The 21,817-nt window shown below is 35.3% G+C and overlaps 1 protein-coding gene across 1 annotated transcript; it reads right to left on the minus strand.

The window, feature by feature from the left end:
- Window positions 1-8,027: 8,027 nt before the first annotated feature.
- LOC148113790 (vomeronasal type-2 receptor 26-like) lies at window positions 8,028-8,939 on the minus strand. Its single transcript, XM_087893390.1, has one exon. It carries the CDS (start codon window positions 8,937-8,939, stop codon window positions 8,028-8,030), a length of 912 nt encoding a protein of 303 aa, XP_087749516.1.
- Between the last annotated feature and the right edge of the window lie 12,878 nt (window positions 8,940-21,817).

The raw sequence follows: 21,817 nt of genomic DNA on the forward strand, positions 1-21,817 counted from the left end.
TTGACAAACATTGCTGTTTCAGTATTTACCAAAGGAGCTGATCCATGTGTGATCTAAATGGAGAAAGTCAGAAGAACATAGGAATGAAAGATCTTAATAATAATAATAATAATAATAATAATAATAATAATAATAATAATAACCAACATACAGGATGAAAATCCTCCTGTGCAACAGCTTGAAAGTGTAGAGCTAAGTGATCTAGCAAAAATGCTGAAAGAAAAGATTGAAAACCACATCAAAGAAAACACAGAAAGAAAAAGACTGCCTACCATTTGCGAAGTGCATAGCAAACGAGTGAAAGATCTACTAACAGCCGTGAACAGCATTTTAACATCCATCCTATCCAGCACACCATATGAAACCCACCAACTAATGTATAGCACAGCCGCCATTATAACTGCAGAACTGGGTTATAAAATGCCAAACCACAACAACAACAACAACAACAACAACAACAACAACAACAACAACAACAACAACACTGGAACACCAATGTGGAAAATTCGACTTGAAAATAAAATTAAAAAACTACGAGGGGATGACACCAATCTGAACTACTTGAAAGAAGGAAAACTAAATAACAAAAAGCTGAAAAATAGTTTACACAATAAATACAACCTGGAGGAAAAAACAATAACTGAAATCATGGAAGAACTAAAACAACTTGTAATAGCAACAGCAAAGAACATTGAAAGATACGAAGAACGAATTAAACAATATCGTGAAAATGTCCAGTTCAGAAAAAACCAACAACTCTTCTACCAGTCCCTTGACGAAAACCGAGTCCAAACTAATGTTCACCCATGTAAAGAAAAAACTTTGAACTTTTGGAAAGAACTATGGGAAAACCCAGTGGAACACAACAAAATTGCCTCCTGGATCAAAGATATTCAACAGCAAACAACACGAAACAAAATGGAAAATATTGCAATAACAACTGATATGGTTGCAAAACAAGCAAAGAAAGTCAAGAACTGGAGTGCACCTGGCCTGGACGAACTGTATGGATATTGGCGAAAACACCTGACCAGCCTCCATTATCGCATGGCCACTCAATTTGATCAAATGCTTCAAAATGCAACAAGTGAAGAATGGTTAACAGCTGGTTGAATATATTTGATAATGAAAGATCCAGAAAAGGAGACAGAGCCAAGCAACTATCGCCCAACAACTTTCAAACTTTTTACAAGAATACTGGCAAATTCAGTATTCAATCCTCTGACGGAAAACAATTTGTATCCAGTAGAACAAAAAGGAAATTATAAAAAATCAAGAGGAACAAAAGATCAACTGCTCATTGACAAAATGGTACTAAAAAATGCAAAACGAAGAAAAAATTTAAATATGGCATGGATTAATTACAAGAAGGCATTAGACTCATTATCCCAAAGCTGGATTAACACCTATCTGGAAAACTTTGGAATCAGCAAAAATATTTGTACATTTTTTTTATTAAAAAGTTTTACAGAAGGTTTACATGTTTATTCCCCCCTTCCCTACCACCCCCACACCCTCCCCTCCCTTACCCACACCATCCCTCCCCCCACCACTTTCCCTTCCATCTGCCCACCTCCCCCTCTCTTCCCAGAACAAATTACAGGGTATAACATTCAACAATCATAATCCATCCTAATCTAAATAATTATAACATTCAGCATCTCTTATTCCTTCAATTCCCTAATTACCCTGCTAACTTAATTACCTAAAAACACACCAAATATCTACATATTTATTCATAACCTATCTGCAACTTCTTATTCCGGTATTTACTTTGGATATAATCTATCCATCTTCTCCAGTCCCTTAAATATCTTTCATTTGAATGTTCCTTCAAGTATGCCGAAATTTTTGCCATCTCCGCTAGGTTTGTTACTTTCATTGTCCATTCTTGGATTGTAGGTAAAACTTGCTTCTTCCAATATTGTGCCACCAACAATCTTGCTGCAGTTATTAAATTCAAAATCAAATTAGTTTCTATAACCGTACAATCCGTAACTATACCCAGCAGAAACAACTGTGGTGTAAATTTTAACCTCTTTTTAAGAATATTTTGTAAAATCCACCAAATTTTTATCCAGCACACTTTAACCTTTTTACATGTCCACCAAATATGAAAGTATGTAGCATCCTCACAATCACATCTCCAACATTTTGGTTGTACATTCGGATACATACAAGATAGTTTTTTTGGATCTAGATGCCATCTATAAAACATTTTATAAAAGTTCTCCCTTAAGTTTTGCGCTTCTGTAAATTTCACATTTCTTACCCATATTTTTTCCCATATTTCCATCATTATTGGTTGTTCAAAATTCTGAGCCCATTTTATCATACAATCTTTAACTAGCTCTGTTTCTGAGTCTATCTCTATCAATATATCATACAATCTTTTTATATGCATTGAACTTTGGTCTCTAGTTTGTTTTATTAAATTTTCACCGCTTTGTATAATACCAATTTTCTGATCTTTTCTCCATCTGGCTTGTAGTTGTACATACTGAAACCAAGTTTGAATTATTTTCTCCTCTTTCAACACATTCAAAGGTTTTAATTTTAGTATACCTCCCTCCATATTAAGAATATCTATATATGTAATTACATCCTGTCTGCTTTCTATACTCGTATTCTCTATTGTGTGCCTGGGTACTGTCCATATAGGTATCTTTTCATTTAACTTATATTGATATTTCTTCCAGACACGCAGTAAAGCATTCCTCAATATATGGCTCTTAAATGCTCTATCCACATTTTATCATACACTAAATAAGCATGCCAACTGTATACCAACTCATGCCCTTCAATGTTCAGAATCCTTCCATTTGTTAAATTAATCCAATCACTAATTGCTGATAAGACAGCTGCTTCATAATATAATTTTAAATTGGGCATTTTCAGCCCCCCTCTTTCTCGTATATCCTGCATTATTTTCAATTTTATCTTTGGTTTCTTACCTTGCACATTAATTCCATTGACAATAATCCTACGAAACACAAAACTGGGATACCAAATCTCAAGCCAACATGGCAAGATAAACCATCTACTATACATGGATGACTTAAAAATGTATGCGAAAAGCCTCACTGAACTTAAATCAATACTCAACACAGTTCAACTGTTCAGCAGCGACATCAAAATGAACTTTGGACTTGAAAAATATGCTGTATTATCCATACAGCAAGGAAAAATGAAAAATAAATAGAAGGAATAGAACTGGGAAATGGAAACACAGTAAAAGCATTAGCAAAGGATGATTACAAATACCTAGGCATATTGGAAGCAGATAACATCTTGAATGGAAAAGTCAAAGAGTCAACGCAAAAGGAATACATCAGGAGGGTCCTCAAAATATTAAAATCAAAGCTGAATGCTGGAAACATAATTAGAGGCATTAATACATGGGGAGTTCTGGTGATACGCTATTCAGCTGGAATAATCAACTGGACTTTGGCTGAACTGGAAAACTTGTACCAGAAAACACGCAAACTTTTCAATATGTACCATGCTTTACATCCACAAAGTGACATTGACAGGTTATACCTGCCAAGAAAAATAGGAGGCAGAAGGCTATTGCAAATGCATTAAACTGTAGAAGAAGAAAAACGAAGTTTGAATGATTATGTGAACCAAAGTACAGAAAAATTGCTGCAGGCTGTGAAAACAAGAGAAGATTATAAAAAGAACAGAAACAAAAGCAGAATATAAGGAAAAACAGCTGGATGACAGATTAAATAGATGGAAAACCAAAGTTTTGCATGGACAGCACTTGAAAAACATTGAAGGAAAATGTGATGACAACTTTACATAGGCATGGCTTAAGATGGGAACCATCAAGAAACAAACGGAAGGTTTAATACTCACTGTTCAAGAACAAGCACTACAAACTAATGCCATGAAAACAAAGATAATAACAATCCAAACTGCCGACTTTGCAATAACAAAGTCGAAACTGTTTCACATTTAATATGTGAATGCAGCAAAATCACACAAACTGATTACAAAGCTAGACACTACTGAGTTGCTAAATTAATCCACTGATCATTATGTAAAAAATAAGTGGAAAAAGTTATAGAAAATGAGAAGGTGAAGATCTTGTGGGACTTTCGAATACAGACTGATCGACACTTGGAACACAACATGCCAGATATCACAGTTGTTGAAAACCGAAGTGTCCAATTTATTGGTACATGTACAATTTATCTCCAGTACCAGGAGATGCCAGAGTCGAAGAAAAAGAACTGGAAAAAATAATAAAATATCGTGACCTGGCCATTGAAAATACACGGCTATGGATGAAATATGTAACAGTGATACCCATTGTCATCGGAGCACTTGGTACCATGTCCAAAAATTTTATAAGATAAATCAACAAATTGCAGCTTCCTGCAATAACACCAGCGGAACTGCAAAAAACTGTACTACTTGGAACATCATATGGCTTAAGAAGGTACTTGGTTGATACCTAGGATGCTGGCAGCAACCCGTATCAACCATTAGCACCAGTCAATGGTATTTGTGATGCATTTTTGAATGTTCAGTTGACTGAGTTTCATGTTTAACGAATAAAGTAAATAATAATAATAACAACAACTATAACAATAAACCAATGCATGCATGTATATTTAATCAAATCTCTGGGTTTGAGTGGGATACAAAAATCGGGTGCTTAAAAATTAGTTTTATATGACATCTGCAATTTTGCTCATCAGGCAAAAAGGGACAGCCCTTTCAAGATGTTCTTAGTAATGGTTTTGCTCAAATTCTCATTTCAGTGACTCACCTTTTGAATATAATTAATAGTTGGTGAACAACTCATATTGAACCATTTTTTTGTCTCACCTGGGGAAATTTGTAGTTGCACAGAGAGATTGCCATGTTGAGACAGGTGTTACTCTGGGGTCCTCCAATGACAACTACTGTGTTGGTCTGCTCATTGCATTTGTAGTTGGGTATAAATTCATCTTTTGTAGATAGAAATTCCATTGATAAATGATAAGTTGTACTTTCCACAGGATAGTCAGTAGCAATATGGAAACCAAGGCTAATATTGGGTATAATCCCAGAATGTTCATTGATCTCCTTTACAGCAAATGCAAGAGCCAAAGTGTGCTGGTAATTATGAGTGATGAACCTTCAGTGAGAGTTAGATATTGTCAATATATTTCTGTTTCAGAATTATATATACAGAAAGATATAAATTAGTGCTTATTGTTCGTTCTGGACACCTGGAATTTGGTCACTATCAAATAATAGCCCTAGATTGTATCAACTAGAAAGCACTAATCTACCTGTGGCTACTTAACATTGAGCTAAGGTGGCATTTACTCAGACCCCATTTGAAATACTGTGTACAGTTCTGGAGACCTCACTTTTAAAAAAAAAGATATTGATAAGATTGAGCGAGTCAAGAAATAGGCAAGAAAAATGGTGCACAGTTTGAGGGACAAAACATATGAAGAAATATTAAAGGAACTGAATATGTTCAGCATAGAGGACAGAAGGAAAGGGGGACATGAGTGAAACCGTTAAATATATTAAGGAGTATGAATAAGATTGTTTAAGGTAGTATTCTCAATATTAATTAAAACATTAGAACATGGGATCATAATCTCTAACTGACAGGAGGAAAGTTCAAAACTATTGTTAAAAGGTATTAACTTCATTCAGTAAACACTATAGATATCTATTCACCAGAATAGGAGTGATACTAGAAGATGTAAGGTATTGCAAACTTTAATGCAACCTATTAAACATATTGTGTAAGATTACCCACAATGTGTATTTTCTAATTCCTAGAAGACCTGCACAAAGAAACAACAGAGTTGATTGCCTGGATAGATGAATTGGATATCCAATTATGAAGCCACTGTGATACCCCATATATATATTGTATCTAATTACGTGGCTTGACTGTATATGTTTACTGCTCTAATGCCATGTTCTCATCATAAACTAAATAATGATAGCCATAATGGTAGGATTCCACAGGATCCTCCTTCGCTCTCTGGCCCCAATATTGTGAACCCATCCAGGAACACACTCAGCTGAGATGAACCTAATAGATTCCAGGACAATATATCATTGCAGATCACACCAAATCTCAAATGCATTTTTAAAAAGATACATCGAGCTGAATGAAACAATGAACTGGATGTCTACAATAATTGCCTTCACCTTCAAGCTTATCCCAAAATAATCAATGCTCCCCTTATGCATTAATCTAAGTAGGGCAGAATTAGATCTCATCCAAGGCACAGGAATAACAATGACATAATTAAATAAGAAGACAAAGGTGGGACAGTAGCAGGGTGGGTTCTACTTATCTTTACTATTGGTTTGCAGTGGGGCTACGCGTCTGCGTGCTCCGCTCTTCTGCGCATGTGCAGCAGCTTCTGCGCATGTGCAGAAGCATTTTGGTGACATCGGGGTCGGTGAGCGGAGCCTCTGCCAGTTTTACTACCAGTACTATAGAACCGGTGCGAACCGGGGGCAACTCACCACTGGACAGTAGTCATTACGAATATGATTAATTAGTCAGGGAAGCTGAGAAGCAGTTCTCCAATGCCATCTTCTTCAAACATATCTCCTCTGTTCCACAACAACATTTCTTTTAGGCTTTCATGACTAAAGGAGGACAAGAACACATTGTCCCCCTGTTTTTGACCCAACACCTTACCTGCTATATCAAAATATCTCAAACTTGCAAAATTGTGGAAAAGGATGTTAATTTGGATTGTCCTGCACCTTAAAAAAGGATTAGGGGAAATATTAAGATGCTTTAAGTGGCAAATAAGGCACATAATAGCCCTAATTTTGTATTAACAGCATCTCAAAACACCCAAAAAGATGACAAACCTTTTCCTTCACACACATACCAGGGATGATTTTCAGTTTTATGAGTGATATAAAATAGGCATTTTCTTTCTTTTGATAGGGATGTTGTGAAGCTCTTGGGATGCAGGATTTAAATCCATTGATTTTTACATTCATGCATATTATATCTTCTTCTTGATTGAAATGAAATTCAACTTAGAGAAAAGTAAAGTCTTACACTTAGGCAAGAAAAACCAAAAGTAGACATATAGACTGGGTGAAACCAGGTTTAATAATATGAGAGGGATCTTGGGGTCTTAGTGGACAACCAATTAAATATGAGCCAACAGTGTGTGGTGGCAGCCAAAAAAGCCAATGCAATTCTAAATTGCGTTAACAGAGGGATCACAATCAAGATCAAGCGATGTAGTAAAATCATTCTATAAAGTCTTAGTAGGACCACACCTAGAATACTGCATCCAGTTTTTGTCACCACACTATAAAAAAGTTTTTGAGACACTAGAAAGAGTGCAGAGAAGAGCAACCAAGATGATTAGGGGATTGGAGGCTAAAACATACGATGAATGATTTCAGGAACTGGGCATGACTAGTCTAGTGAAGAGAAGGACCAGGAGAGACATGATAGCAGTGTTCCAATATTTGAGTGGTTGCCACAGACAGGAGGGGATCAACTTATTTTCCAAGGCACCAGAAGTCCATGAAACAATGTATAGAAACTGAACAAGGAGAGATTGAACCTGGAAATATGGAAACACTTTGTGACAGTGAGAACAATTAACCAATGGAACAGCTTGCCTTCAGAAGTTGTGAGAGCTTCAACACTGGAAGCTTTCAAGAAGAGACTACCATCGGTCAGAAATGTTGTAGGGTCTCCTGCTTCGGCAGGGAGTTGACTAGATGACCTACAACATCCCTTCCAACTCTGTTCATCAGTTAAAAAAGCTATTGCCTACTACTCTGATTAGGGCTGAGAATCATTATCTAACAATCAACAATTATCTAACAATTAAAAAGTGATTAGGGGACTTTTTTTCAGATTGTGAAGTGAACTTCTCAGAAGAATTGCTTTCTATGTCCTATTGATGTAGCGATAGAAGGAAAAAGGCCATACTTCAAATTGGGGGTGGGTGGGACCTATATGCTGAAAGCAACTAATTAGATTTCCTTCAAAGGGTACGGTGTTAAAATCATTTTCATTTTTTCATTAGTTGCTCCTTCTTATTCAGATTAGGTCTCAGAACAATGATATAGCATTTGGGGGAAAATATGCAGCCCAGTAATCCAGCTGCTGAAGCCAAAATGGAAAAGATCTCCACAGCCACCATGTATTTTCCCTTGGTACTCAAATAGGTGGGAACAAATGACACCCAAACACTGCAAAAGACCAACATGCTGAAAGTGATAAATTTGGCTTCATTAAAGCTGTCAGGCAAATTCCTAGCTAGGAAAGCCACGGTGAAACTGACAGCAGTCAAGAACTCCAAAAAGCCAAGGACTGTATAAAACATAGTGGTTGAACCTTCATTACATTGCTGGATAATTTCTTCAGCCATGGAGTGCCTGTCAGAATCTGGGAATGGAGGAGAAATTGTGAGCCACACCACACAAATGCAGAATTGTGTCAATGAGCAAGATAGGACAATAGAGATAGCCAGCCCTTTTCCCACCCATTTTCTCATTTTGGAACCGGGCTTGGTGGCCATGAAAGCAAGGACCACTATGATAGTTTTCCCCAATATACAAGAAAGGGCTACAGAGAAGATGATGCCAAAAGCAGTTTGTCGCAAGAGACATTTGACTTGGTCAGGTTGCCCAATGAAGAGCAAACTGCAAAGGAAAGAGAGCAGGAGAGCAGCAAGAAGGCTATAAGTGAGGTTCCTATTATTGGCTTTCACAATAGGTGTGTCCTGATGTTTAATGAATATCCTGAGCACCACAGCTGAGATGACAGAAAAGGAGACTGCAATAACTGCCAAAGAAATCCCCAAAGGTTCTTCATAAGTTAAGTAAATTATACGTTTTGGAAGGCAAGTATCCTTATCCTTGTTTGGATATTGATCCTCTGGACAAGAGAAACAGTCATCCAAATCTGAAAAAGAAACCATTCATAGAAACATTATCTCATCATTTCATTTTCAGTATATTCCAATTTTACAGACATCTGTAGACTTAAGTAGATCTCAGTTTGATTACTAGAATGACCTTCATATGGTGCTGCCCTTGAAGACCATTTCAAAAGTGTAACTGGTTTGCATTGCAGTGGACATGCACTTAATGGACATGGCTCCAAGTTGCTTAGTCTATGCAATTCCATTTTCTGGTTATCACCATTAAATCCCTGAATGTCATAGGGCCAAATTATAGGTGAGATCACCCTTCTTCAAGTGTATCTGTCTTTCCCAATAAGTCCGATAGATGGGCATGCTACAGAGTTTTGTGCTAAATGTTGCCTCTTGGAGTTCAGAGTTGTATCTGGTCTGTACTGTCCAGTCTTTTCCAATACTTTTCCATGTATGTGAGTTTCCTACCATTTTAACCTTGTAGCAGGTTTGGAAAACCTTAGTGTTCCTCTAAAGTATTAGGCTAGAATGTCGGTTGACTCAGGAGCCTGATTTATCTGGTACCTGATGGCAGGGGTGATTTGTGTTTCTAAAGATTTTGGTAAGCTACTGAGGTTTATTATATGAGATAGGCAACCATATACATTCCAGAATCAATCAATCAATCAATCAATCAATCAATCAATCAATCAATCAATCAATCAATCATTTGGGTGGAATAGGAAGTAAAAACTAGTAAAAGCCATGGAAAAATTATCAATGAAAAATTACCTTTATTTCCAAAAAGTAATGACAAAGGTTTCTGGAAAAATGCTGTTTATAATTTTTCAAGGAAACATAAGAAGGAATAATTCAAATCTACTGTTGCTTAAAGTTAAAATGAACTGATTGGTTTTATCACCAAGTAGCTCACTGAAGTATGAAAAAAAAATTAAGAATCTAAATTGTAAAATTCAAGAATACGATAAAGAAATAATGGAATCACAAATAGAAGAAAAGTAGATATTGGAAGTTATTAATACATTGAAAATAGGTAAGACACCATGGTTAGATGGACTAGGCGTAGAATATTATAAAAATGTTAAAAGACTATTGGTGCCAAAGATGAATATATAAATATTAAATATATAATACTTAATAAAATAATGGATGTGGAAAATATTCCACATTCCTGGAAGCAATCTTTGATAATATTGATAGCAAAACCAGATAAAGATCATACAAACCCAGGATCGAATAGACTAATATCCCTTATTAATCAGGACGCTAAGATTTTTACAGCAATGTTGGCAAATAGTCTGAATATATTTATAGAGAATTATATTAAAAATGACCAGTGTGGATTTATAAGAGGCCAACAAATGTCAAATGTAGCAAGAAGGGCATTAAATGTAGGTTACTATATAAAGAATCAAAAATTAAAGGTGGGTTTATTTGCATTAGATGTATTTAAGGTGTTTGATTGTGTGGAATGGCCTACGTTGAAGATATTTATAGAAAAGTTAGGTTTTGGAAAAAAAAATAGAGAATAATTCAGAGAATAAAGCAAGAATAATTATAAATGATGGTATTACAGAGACATTAACCTTAAGCCGGGAATGAGACAGGGTTGCCCTTTATTCCCAGTTTTATTTGCATTATTGATGGAGGTTTTGGCAAATGCAATTAGGGAAGATTCATTGATTGAAGGAATTGGTGTACATAAAAAACTAAAATAAATTTATTTGCAGATGATACATTATTAACATTTCAAAATTGCGTAGTTATTATACGGAGGATATATTTACACCTGAACAAATTTGGTAATATAATGAATTACAAATAAACTGGAAAAAAACAGAAATGATGTTATATAACCATAGTAAAGAAGAAATGGAGGAAAATATAAATTAAAAATAGTAGAGTTGAAACAATTAAGGGAAATAGGTGAACCTATAGAAACGTATTGGTTTTAAAAATTGCTAAGATGATTCAAAACCCTTTTTTAAAAAAATTGCTAGAACTATGGAATAAATGGAGATACCAATTTGTGCTAGGAATTTCTCCTTTAACACCAGTGGTGGAAATAGAGAAATTACCTAAGATTAAATTGAAAGAATGGATTAGTAAATTAAAAGAAAATCAGATGTATAAATGGGAAGAATGGAAGAACAAGATAAAAAATATAACACAACAAAAGAATGTTTTATCAGATATTAAATTAAATTGGTTGAATTAAATACAATCAGAGAAATGGATAAAAATTGAAGAAAGATTTGAAGAGAAAGATAAACAGTTAAAAAAATTTGAAATGATTATAAAAGAATGTGAGGTGAATGAAGAATATATAGGTAAAGGAAGAACTGGGAAAATACAGTATATAGAACATTACCTGAATTAGAAGGTCAGGGAAAAGATTTAAAATTAATTTGGGAATCAGATTTAGGAGAAATAAATGATAATGATTTGAAAAATATTTGGAACAGAAGGATATATAAGAATATGTCAGTTAGAGTTAAGGAAAATGAATATAAAGTGATATGGAGGTGGTATCTAACACCAGGTAAATTAAATCAAATAGATATTAAATATACAAAAATTTGTTGGATGTGCGAGAAAGAGGTTGGAACATATAAACATATGTGGTGGGTTTGTGATAGTGCACAAAAACTATGGAACATGGTGTTTAGAGAAATTAGAGCACTTTTGAATGTAAATTTAGATATGTCACCGACGATTGCATTACTGTTGCTGTTGAAAAAACAGGATATAAATGAAGCAAAAAAGGAATTGATTGTAAAGTTGATAATGGTACCTAGATTAGTGATGGCTAAATATTGGGGACAAAATTGGGATATTCAAAGAAAATGAGTGGTATAATCAAATTTGGAGTATGGCAACAAATGATAAATTAATAACAGAAATTAAATTTTAAAAAGGGATGATTAATGTAAACAATTATAATGAAATATGAGGCGATTTTATAAAAACAGTGTTGTTGGAAGGCAAAGGGAATAAACCTATTCAAGAATATATGTTGTTTTGGAGGGGATAAGGGCACAATTGGCATATATTGTATATCTTTTAGTTGTGATAGAAGAAGAAATATAAGAAATATAAGGGGCGGGGAGTCTCAGGGGGGATGCACTGTTTCAATAAGTTGCTACGCTCAATATTTTCAATATTCATACTATTTATTAAAGATATTTATTTATTAAAAATAACCCCCATTTATATTTATTATATCATTGAAACATATAATATAATTCTTTGCTTACCCAATTGATTAGCTATCTTCCCATCTGGACATATTTTACAGTTATAGCAACAGGATAATTTCCCTTCCACTTTTATCTTGCTGTGGCCAAGAGGACACTTCTTGTTACAGATGGAAAGAGGTAATGCCTGCTCAGAAAATAAACCAAAATTCACAGAAAAAATGTAATCTTGGTGAATTGTTCTTTCCATCAATTACACATATGCAAACTCTTCATTGGAAAAATGTGGAATATGCTCCGCACAGCCTGTTTTCACCAAAAACGCACCTGTTTTTGGCCTGCAGAGTGTAATGAGGGCCAGGGAGGGCGAAAACACGACACACAGAGGGTTCAGGAGAGGAAAAATGCCTGTATTCAGTCTATAAGATGCACCTAGTTGTTAAGTGAGTTTTGCCCATTTTATGACCTTTCTCACCAGAGTTGTTAAGTGAATCACTGCAGTTGTTAATAGCAATAGCAATAGCATTTAGACTTATATCACAGTGTTTTACAGCCCTCTCTAAGCAGTTTTCAAAGTCAGCCTATTGCCCCCAATCTGGGTCCTCCTTTTACCAACCTCAGAAGGATGGAAGGCTGAGTCAATCTTGAGCCTGGTGACATTCGATCTGCCAAACTGCTGGCACCCAGTGATCAGCAGAAGTAGCCTGCAGTACTGCACTCTAACAACTGCACCACTGCGGCTCTGTGTTCAGTTAGTAACACAGTAGTTAAATGAATCTGACTTCCCCAGTGACTAGCAAAAAGTGATCACACGACGCTGGACACTGTAGCTGTCATAAGTATGAGTCATCTGAATTTTGATCACATGACCATGAGGATGCTGCTATGGTTGTAAGTATGAACAGTGGTCATACATATCTTTTGTCAGTGTCATTGTAACATCAATGAATAACATATGGACTGCTCAATGCTTCCTTACTCCAAATGTTGCTGTGATTGTTATTGTGTAATCATTTATTCCACAGGTATCAAACTTGCGGCATTCCATTGCTGTCACATGACATATAGTGACATTTTCCCCCTTCATGGAGCTGGGGTGAGCGTGGCCTGCATGTGACACAGCTGGCCTGCGGGCTGCCAGTTTGACACCCTTGATTTAGTCCATCAATCTTTGGCTAATAATTTCAGGAAAAGGGAAAAATGAGACATACCTGGTTAAACATGAGAGGCCAAACAGCTTCCTTATCAGAAATGGTGAGGAGCTTTTCTGAGAGAGCCAGGTGGTCAATCTTTCCAATTTGGATTTTCCGAAAGGACTTATTTGGAAATGTGACCCAATTTAAAATATCAAGTCCAGTTTCTAATTCCCCATTGGGACCAAAGGAAATCTGTTCTCCAGCACTGTTGTTAAAGGAGACTTGTTGCAAAAAAAGGTGGAGCTAAAGGAAGATGACAAAAAAGAGGAAAAAACCATGAATGTTATCAGGAATCTTTGAAGGGGATGGGAACATTTCAATTTTTTTCTTCCAGTTTGGCCTAGGTTTAAAGAAAAGTAAGCTCTTCCATTTTGCCTTGGTCAAACTATTTCAAACTTTTAAAAAAATATAGTTTTATCAAATACATTTGAAAAACTGTCAGATGAGAATTCCAACAGAAAATCCAGAAAGGGACAGATCTAGGAAATTACTTTGCTTTGATTGAGCATTTCAGAAATGGGGAATTCAGTGTTCTGCCATATAATAGGCAAGATAGAGAGTTGCATGTTTAAAGGAGCCAGAATTGTGTTTGCACAACATTGGAAGGGCGAGGAGATCCCCACAGAAGTAAAGATAATAACAATAATTTTAGAATGTGCAGAAATGAATAAACTAACATTTCAAATTAAAGAAAAGGAAGACACTGAATATTTTGAGGTATGGGATCTGTTCTATCGATGGTTAAATAAGAGAAACAGGAGTTAGAATCTCAAGGATGACAAGGAAAAGATTAATCTCACTACTAGGGTTGTTTACTGCAAATAATTAATTTTGATTAATTTTGATTAGTTAATGTTATGAGGGAAAAGCACTGTTAATTATCAAGTTACCATAAGGGGATACTATTATTATGACTATGACAAATATTACTCCAAAGAACTGTAACCAGGCAACACACTGTATATATGGATTTTGAACATATTGGTCTTTTTTATCTATATTATTATTTTTTAAAAAAGAGAGAGAGAGTGGCATGGTTGTCTAGTGGTGAAAACCCTTGCATCCCTTTTAGAAGATTAAGAGTTCAATACTAAGCAGTGAAAACTGTTTCTCCATGAGGGTACAAAGAGAAAATATCTGCTATGAACTCTGGGTGGTGTCAGGAAGGGCAACCGGCCAGTAAACAGTCAGGTCCATTCAGTTGCCCCATCTCTACCCTGAATTAAGGGATTACAGGGTCATAAAAAAAGACTTAGTGTAGGCAAGGTAGAATTCTCTGAGGCAGACTATTCTAGGACAAGATGGCTTTTACTTCCATCAGGGGGTAATTCCGGGTGTTACTTTTGAGGGAAAAAAAAACTTGAACTATTCTTCATGCAATTCATTGACAATATTGTCATTCACTGGAAGTAACACTAAGTATAGTTACCTTTTGAATCCGTACCTTTGACACCTTTGAATCTTAGTTACTCAAAAATTAAGTTGGTGAGGAATAATAATGCTATTCAGTAGTAAAGCAGTTTTCATTTTCTACATATAAAATTGTTAAATATAATGGATTGAATAAGATCCTCTACATACCATTTAAGACATAAAATGAAGTCCATATGTTACATATTTTTGTGTCTTTATCTAAGCCTTAGATTTATATTCCTTTTTTTATTTTCTTTCATATGAAAATATCAACTACTTCTATATAGCTTTCAAAACTATCTATACAGAATTCTAACTGTTAAAACAACAGAACGCAACAAAACAACACAAAACACAAAACCAGTCTCCTATTCTGGTACTTGGTGATTTCCCCAAATTTTGTATTAGCCAACATTACTTGCCAGGGTGATTGGAGGAAGAGCTTCCATCTCCTCTCATTCATTTTTTGTCTCCCTTTGAGTTTGGCGGAACGCAGGGCCTTCAGAGCATGTGCCACAGCATAGACAGCATTATAGACGCTGTAACTTTGTCCATTCACGGTGGTGTCAAAGACAGAATTAGGAAGACTCTCCAGCTTCTCTTCTCCAGTGCAGATCCTTTCAGCATTCTCATCGGTAATATCACTGGAGAAGGAGCATTCAAATGCATCTTTCCAGAAATCCCTAATAAACCCATCATCTTTTTCTAAGTTTGGGTTTCTCTTCTGCATAAATTGTTGGAATCCGGTCAGCTCCTTTGAGTGAATTGCAAAAGAAAGTGCACCATGGAGAAAATCAATGGGCAATGGTCTTTGCATTAGAATGGATGTGAATTCCATCTGGGCTCTCATGATCCAAACTTTGGCCGTTCTCTCCTTTGGAATGTTATCATAATTGAAAAAATAGATCATTAGCCTCAAAGGCACCAAGCCTGAAATTTCAGCACTTAAGATCACTGCAATGACTGTACTCTCCATGATCACTTTGAATATTTTACCTGTATTTTCTATCCACTCAGCAGCTGCATTACCATATATTATCTGGGGAAGACATTCTATAAAGTCAAAGCAGATTCCTCTCTCTGAAAACATGGAAAGTCTCTTCTGAATGAATCTGTCTTTATCTTCCTGAAGCAGAGAAACTAACCCAACCCAGGTCCATCCAAAATGCAACAATAAGTGCAATATTCCTTTAAATTGGTGGTTGTCATCCAGGAACATCCATTTGACAAATGTTGCTGTTTCAGTATTCATCAATGGAGCTGATCCATATGTGATCTAAATCGAGAAAGTCAGAAGAATATAGGAATAAAGGGTCTCTTCCACAACAACAACAATAATAACCAATGCATGTCTATTTCTTTAATCCAATATCTGGGTTTGAGTGGGATAGAAAAATAGTGTGCATAAAAATTAGTTTTACACGACGTCTGCAATTTTGCTCATCAAACAAAAAGGGACAGCCCTTTCAAGATGTTCTTAGTAATGGTTTTGCTCAAATTCTCATTTCAGTGACCCACCTTTTGAATATAATTAATAGCTGGTGAACAACTCATATTGAACCATTTTTTGTCTCACCTGGGGAAATTTGTAGTTGCACAGAGAGATTGCCATGTTGAGACAGGTGTTACTCTGGGGTCCTCCAATGAAAGCTACTGTGTTGATCTGCTCATTGCATTTGTAGTTGGGTATAAATTCATCTTTTGTAGATAGAAATTCCATTGATAAATGATAAGTTGTACTTTCCACAGGATAGTCAGTAGCAATACGGAAACCAAGGCTAATATTGGGTATAATCCCAGAATGTTCATTGATCTCCTTTACAGCAAATGCAAGAGCCAAAGTGTGCTGGTAATTGTGAGTGATGAACCTTCAGTGAGAGTTAGATATTGTCAATATATTTCTGTTTCAGAATTATATATACAGAAAGATATAAATTAGTGCTTATTGTTCATTCTGGACACCTGGAATTTGGTCACTATCAAATAATAGCCCTAGATTGTATCAACTAGAAAGCACCAATCTACCTGTGGCTACTTGAGCTAAGGTGGCATTTACTCAGACCCCATTTGAAATACTGTGTACGGTTCTGGAGACCTCACTTTAAAAAAAAAAGATATTGATAAGATTGAGCGAGTCAAGAAATAGGCAAGAAAAATGGTGCACAGTTTGAGGGACAAAACATATAAAAAAATATTAAAGGAACTGAATATGTTCAGCATAGAGGACAGAAGGAAAGGGGGACATGAGTGAAATCTTTAAATATATTAAGGAGTATGAATAAGATTGTTTAAGGTAGTATTCTCAATATTAATTAAAACATTAGAACATGGGATCATAATCTCTAACTGACAGGAGGGAAGTTCAAAACTATTGTTAAAAGGTATTAACTTCACAGAAAGAGTAATAGAACCTTGGAAACAACTTCCAGGGGAGGTAATGGATCGAACACCAGTTTACTGAGTTTAAACATGAAACACATCCGTTTTCTATGTTTCTATCTGATTTCAGTATTATCTATATCTTATCTATATTTTCATAGAGAAGGAAGACAACTCAGACTTAAATGTATAATAGTCTAAAATATGCACTAGACAGTTTCTCTTTTATATCTGGATGAAATGAAAGACAAATAAGCTCAAGAATAACCAGAGGATATCTGCAATATTTAGATTAGTCAGTTTCTTGAGGAGAAAAAAAATCATGCAGTATTATCTATATCCTATCTGTATTTTCTAAGGGAGGAAGCCAGCTTCATTTTACACCCTAAACATATTATAACCTAAATTATGCACTAGAGGGTTTCCTGTTTTATATCTGGATGAAATAAAAGGAAAAAAACACCTCAAGATTCAACAGAGAGCTTCTGCAATATGTAGATTAGTCAAACTTTTCTTTACTTTCAACAAGGAACTTTGTTGAAGGAAGGAAATTTTTGAGGAGAATGAAATTCATATACTTTACGATTAAATCTAATAATATTCATCTCAATTTCAACATCAATGTTAGGACAGTTCTGAAATTAAAAAAGACTAAATATGGTCACTGGAACGGGTCATATCCACTGACTAGTAACCAATACTTTTAAGCATAAAAGCGAAAGAAAATACATTTAGGTATCAATGAGGGCAAAGAAGAGGTGCGGGATGAGGAGGAGGAGAAGTAGTCAGATACTTACAGGTACTGATCAAGGACTTTATAACCTGGAAGGCTATGAAAAGTGATCTCATTTGAAAGAAAGAGAACCTGATGAATAATAGCAGCAATGATTAAATCTCCAGACTGATAGTATTTATGAACAATTGGAAAAGGACGACTAAGTTTGCAGGTGTAAGGAGGAGAAATGCACATCATAGTTGGGAAAAAAAGGAAAACTAATGTTCTGAATATAACCCATTGACTATAATATGTAGTCATTGTAGACCTCAAACAGTAACTCTTAAGTTACCATTCAACTGAGTAGCTGATCATTCATTAATATTATCTAAACTTAAGACAATGAATTTTATTTAAAGTTAAAAAAATGAAGTGTCACAGATGAAATACTAATCCTACCTACGTGCACGTCTGTATTTCTAAGCAGATATTAATAAAAAGCAATGTCTTAATCCGGGGTGATCATTTTTACAGTGGAAGCTGGAATTCCCTAATGATTTGAAGAAGAAGGAACAATAACTATCTTTAATCAGTAATCAGTATTATTCTTTGCAGCAGTACTTTCAAAAATATCAAAAGGAAACATGTTTATCGTATTGCAATAGTCCTTGCTGCATGGTTATGAACCTTTGGAAGTAAGGCATGAAGCAAAAAAATAGGGGAGTAAGAGTTCATAAAATGAAAACACCACTAGAAGGGGAAGAAAAAGAATAGAAACATACCCATTGAGGTCTTTTGGCCCACCAATTTTGCTTCATACATATTACTGTTTTAAAAAATATTTAATACTTTGCTTTAAAATAACTTAAGTTATTCTGTTTTTAATGCTTAATTTAATTGTATACCACCCAGAACGGCTCTCTGAGGGAGATGGGAAGTGAAGAATAATGAAATACACATACATACATACATACATACATACATACATACATACATACATACATACATACATAGAATCTCCCTTGAATACTGTAATATTTATTCAAGTCCTAGAAGGACATAATCCTGCAATTTAGAAGGTAGATTCAGTTGGAAATGGAGCTTTGGAATGTTAGTCTACCCTGTTATGGTAGAGTTATGCTTCCCAACTAACAGATGGACATGTTGAGAATGGATCTCAAGATCTTGCAGCAATCAGCAGAACATTTAATAATAATAATAATAATAATAATAATAATAATAATAATAATAATTGCTTGCCACATGCAATTCAAATTGCTGGTAATCAGCATTATATCTCTGAATGTCAATGGGCCAATTTATATGTGAGACCACATTCAATGGTATTTATCTTTCTCAATAAATCAGATTGATGGGCATGCCCCAGATCTTTTATGTTAAATGTTGTCATATGGGGGTTTGGAGTTTTTATATTTTATTTATTCATTTTTATTGATTTATTTTGTCAAGCATGTCTTAGATAACAGCTATAAGTATAAAAGATGATTATTAATACATGAAATTGATATGAATTAAAGGGGACATTAGAAAAGTAGGTACATTGGTGCGCTTATGCACACCCCTAACAGATCTCTAAGGTTAAAGTTTTGGGGGTTTGGGGAAGAAACTAGAGTCAGGTAGTGCATTCCAGGCATTGACCACTCTGTAGCTGAAGTCGTATTTCCTGCAATCAAGTTTGGTGCGGTTTACCCTAAGTTTGTATCAATTGTGTGCTCGTGTATTGTTGTGGCTGAAGCTGAAGTAGTCATTGACAGGTAGGACACTGCAATACATAATTTTATGTACTACACTTAGGTCAGACCGAAGGCAGCATAGTTCTAAGTTGTCTAAGCCTAAAATTTCAAGCCTGATGGTATAAGGTATTCTGTTGCAAGCACAGGAGTGGAGGACTCTTCTCTTGAAATATCTCTGAACTCTCAATTGTATTAATGTGTGATATACAGTGCAGGTTCCAGACAGATGAGCTGTATTCGAGAATTGGTCTAGCAAATGTTTTGTATGCTCTAGTTAACAGTACAATATTACTGAAGAAGAAGCTAAACAAGATTAGGTTACCGGTAGTTGCATCTGGTCTGAAGCATCCAGGATTTTCTACCCAAATTATGAGACATTCCTAATCTTTTATCCTTGTGGCAGGCTTGGAAATGTTCCCCTAATGTGATGCGCTAGGATAGGGGTTGACTCATGAGGCTGATTAGTCTGATACCTCATAATATTTAAAAAAAAATGTATTTTTAAAGGTTGAGGTAAGGCACGTAGGTTTATTATATTAGATAGGCAACCTTATAAATTCAAAATCAGTCAATCAGTCAGTCAATCATTCAATCAATCAATCATCAATCAATCAATCAATCAATATTATAGGTAGAATAGGAAGAAAAAACAGGTTGAAACCATGGGAAAAAATTAACAATGCAAAGTTACCTTCAGTTCCAAAAACAAAGGACAAAAGTTTCTGATAAAAGCTGTTTATAATTTTTGAAGCAAACATACGACGGGAGAATTCAAACCTGATGAATCTATTGATAGTACAAGTTCGAATGAACTGGTTGGTTTTATCATCAAGTAACTTACTGAAGTATGAAAAAAAAAATTCTTCATATCAATATGTTCAATCACCATAACGCGAAAGTTGAAGAATTAGGAGCTCAAGTGCAGTTTTCATCTATACTTCCAACATACAATGAGGGAACAAAAGATTTTAGAAATGAACCACTGGCTTAAAAACTGGTATCATCAAAAGAACTTCAGTTTCCTAGACCATGGATTCCATTACCTATATGAAGGGCTACCGGAAAGGGATGGACTGAACCTCACAAGAACTGAAAAGAATATATTCCAAAAAATGACTGACTCATCTTATTAGAAGGGTTTTAAATTAAATTTGAGAGGGGAATAAAGGAAGAAGAAGAAGAAGAAGAAGGAGGAGGAGGAGGAGGAGGAGGAGGAGGAGGAGGAGGAGGAGGAGAAAACACACTGAAGTAGAGAGTGATGGAAAGAATGGAAAACCCAGATACACAGTAGTAGATATAAGAAAGATACCCAGATCCATAAAGGACTGAAATGCGTATACACAAATGCTCAAATACTAGTACATGAAGGTAAATATGATATAGTTGCCATTAATGAAACATGGTGGGAGGAAACTTATGCCTGGAATGTACTGATGGAAGGATACAAACTATTTAAAAGAAACAGATCTAACAAAAGAGGAGGTGGAGTTGCATTTTATATATAAAAGATCACTACGTTTCTACAGATCACTATATCTCCCAGTCTAGCACAATCCCAGTGAAGAAGAAAAATAACAGCTCTCAAAAGAAACCAGTATGGCTGCACAAAGATATTTCTGATAAACTGAAAGAAAAAAAGGACAAGAACAATAAAAAAAAAATGGAAAGAGGGGAACATAACTAAGGCAGAATAGCAGCGTACAGTGTAGCCGGAATCTGCAAAGATGAAGTCAGGAAAGCTAAGGCTCAGAATGAACAAAGATTTGCAAGAAAAGTCAAAGATAATTTTAAAAAAAGTTTCTAAATAACAAGAAAAAAAGTCAAGGAAACAGTAGGTCCACTAAAGAGAGGACATGGCAAGGAAGTAACAGGCAATGCTTAACTCATTCTTTGCATCAGTTTTTAAGCAAAAATAAACTATAGCTCAACCTACCAGAAACCTAACTGTAAAAGATAGACTAGAAATAAATTTAAAATAAGTAAGAAAATGGTTAGAGAACAACTATCTGATCTTGACAAATCACTGGGACCTGATAGTTTATACCCCAGAGTTCTGAAGGATCTGGCAGATGTTATCTCAGAAACATTGTGCCATGTCTTTCAAAAATCCTGGAACACTGGGGAATTACCTTAGAACTGGAAAAGAGCTGATGGGGTTCCCATCTTAAAAAAAGGTGGGGGGACTGTCCCAGGAAACTATAGTCCAATCAGCCTAACATCAATACCTGGGAAGATACTGGAAAAGATAATTAAAAAAAAAAATATCTGC

This window comes from Pantherophis guttatus, chromosome 4, assembly GCF_059756535.1.
Source record: "Pantherophis guttatus breed Tessera chromosome 4, ASM5975653v1, whole genome shotgun sequence".
Lineage (NCBI taxonomy): Eukaryota > Metazoa > Chordata > Lepidosauria > Squamata > Colubridae > Pantherophis > Pantherophis guttatus.

Coding starts and splice junctions, on each gene's coding strand:
- LOC148113790 (XM_087893390.1), bottom strand. CDS start 8,939: ATGGTTTCTTTTTCAGATTTGGATGACTGTTTCTCTTGTCCAGAGGAT.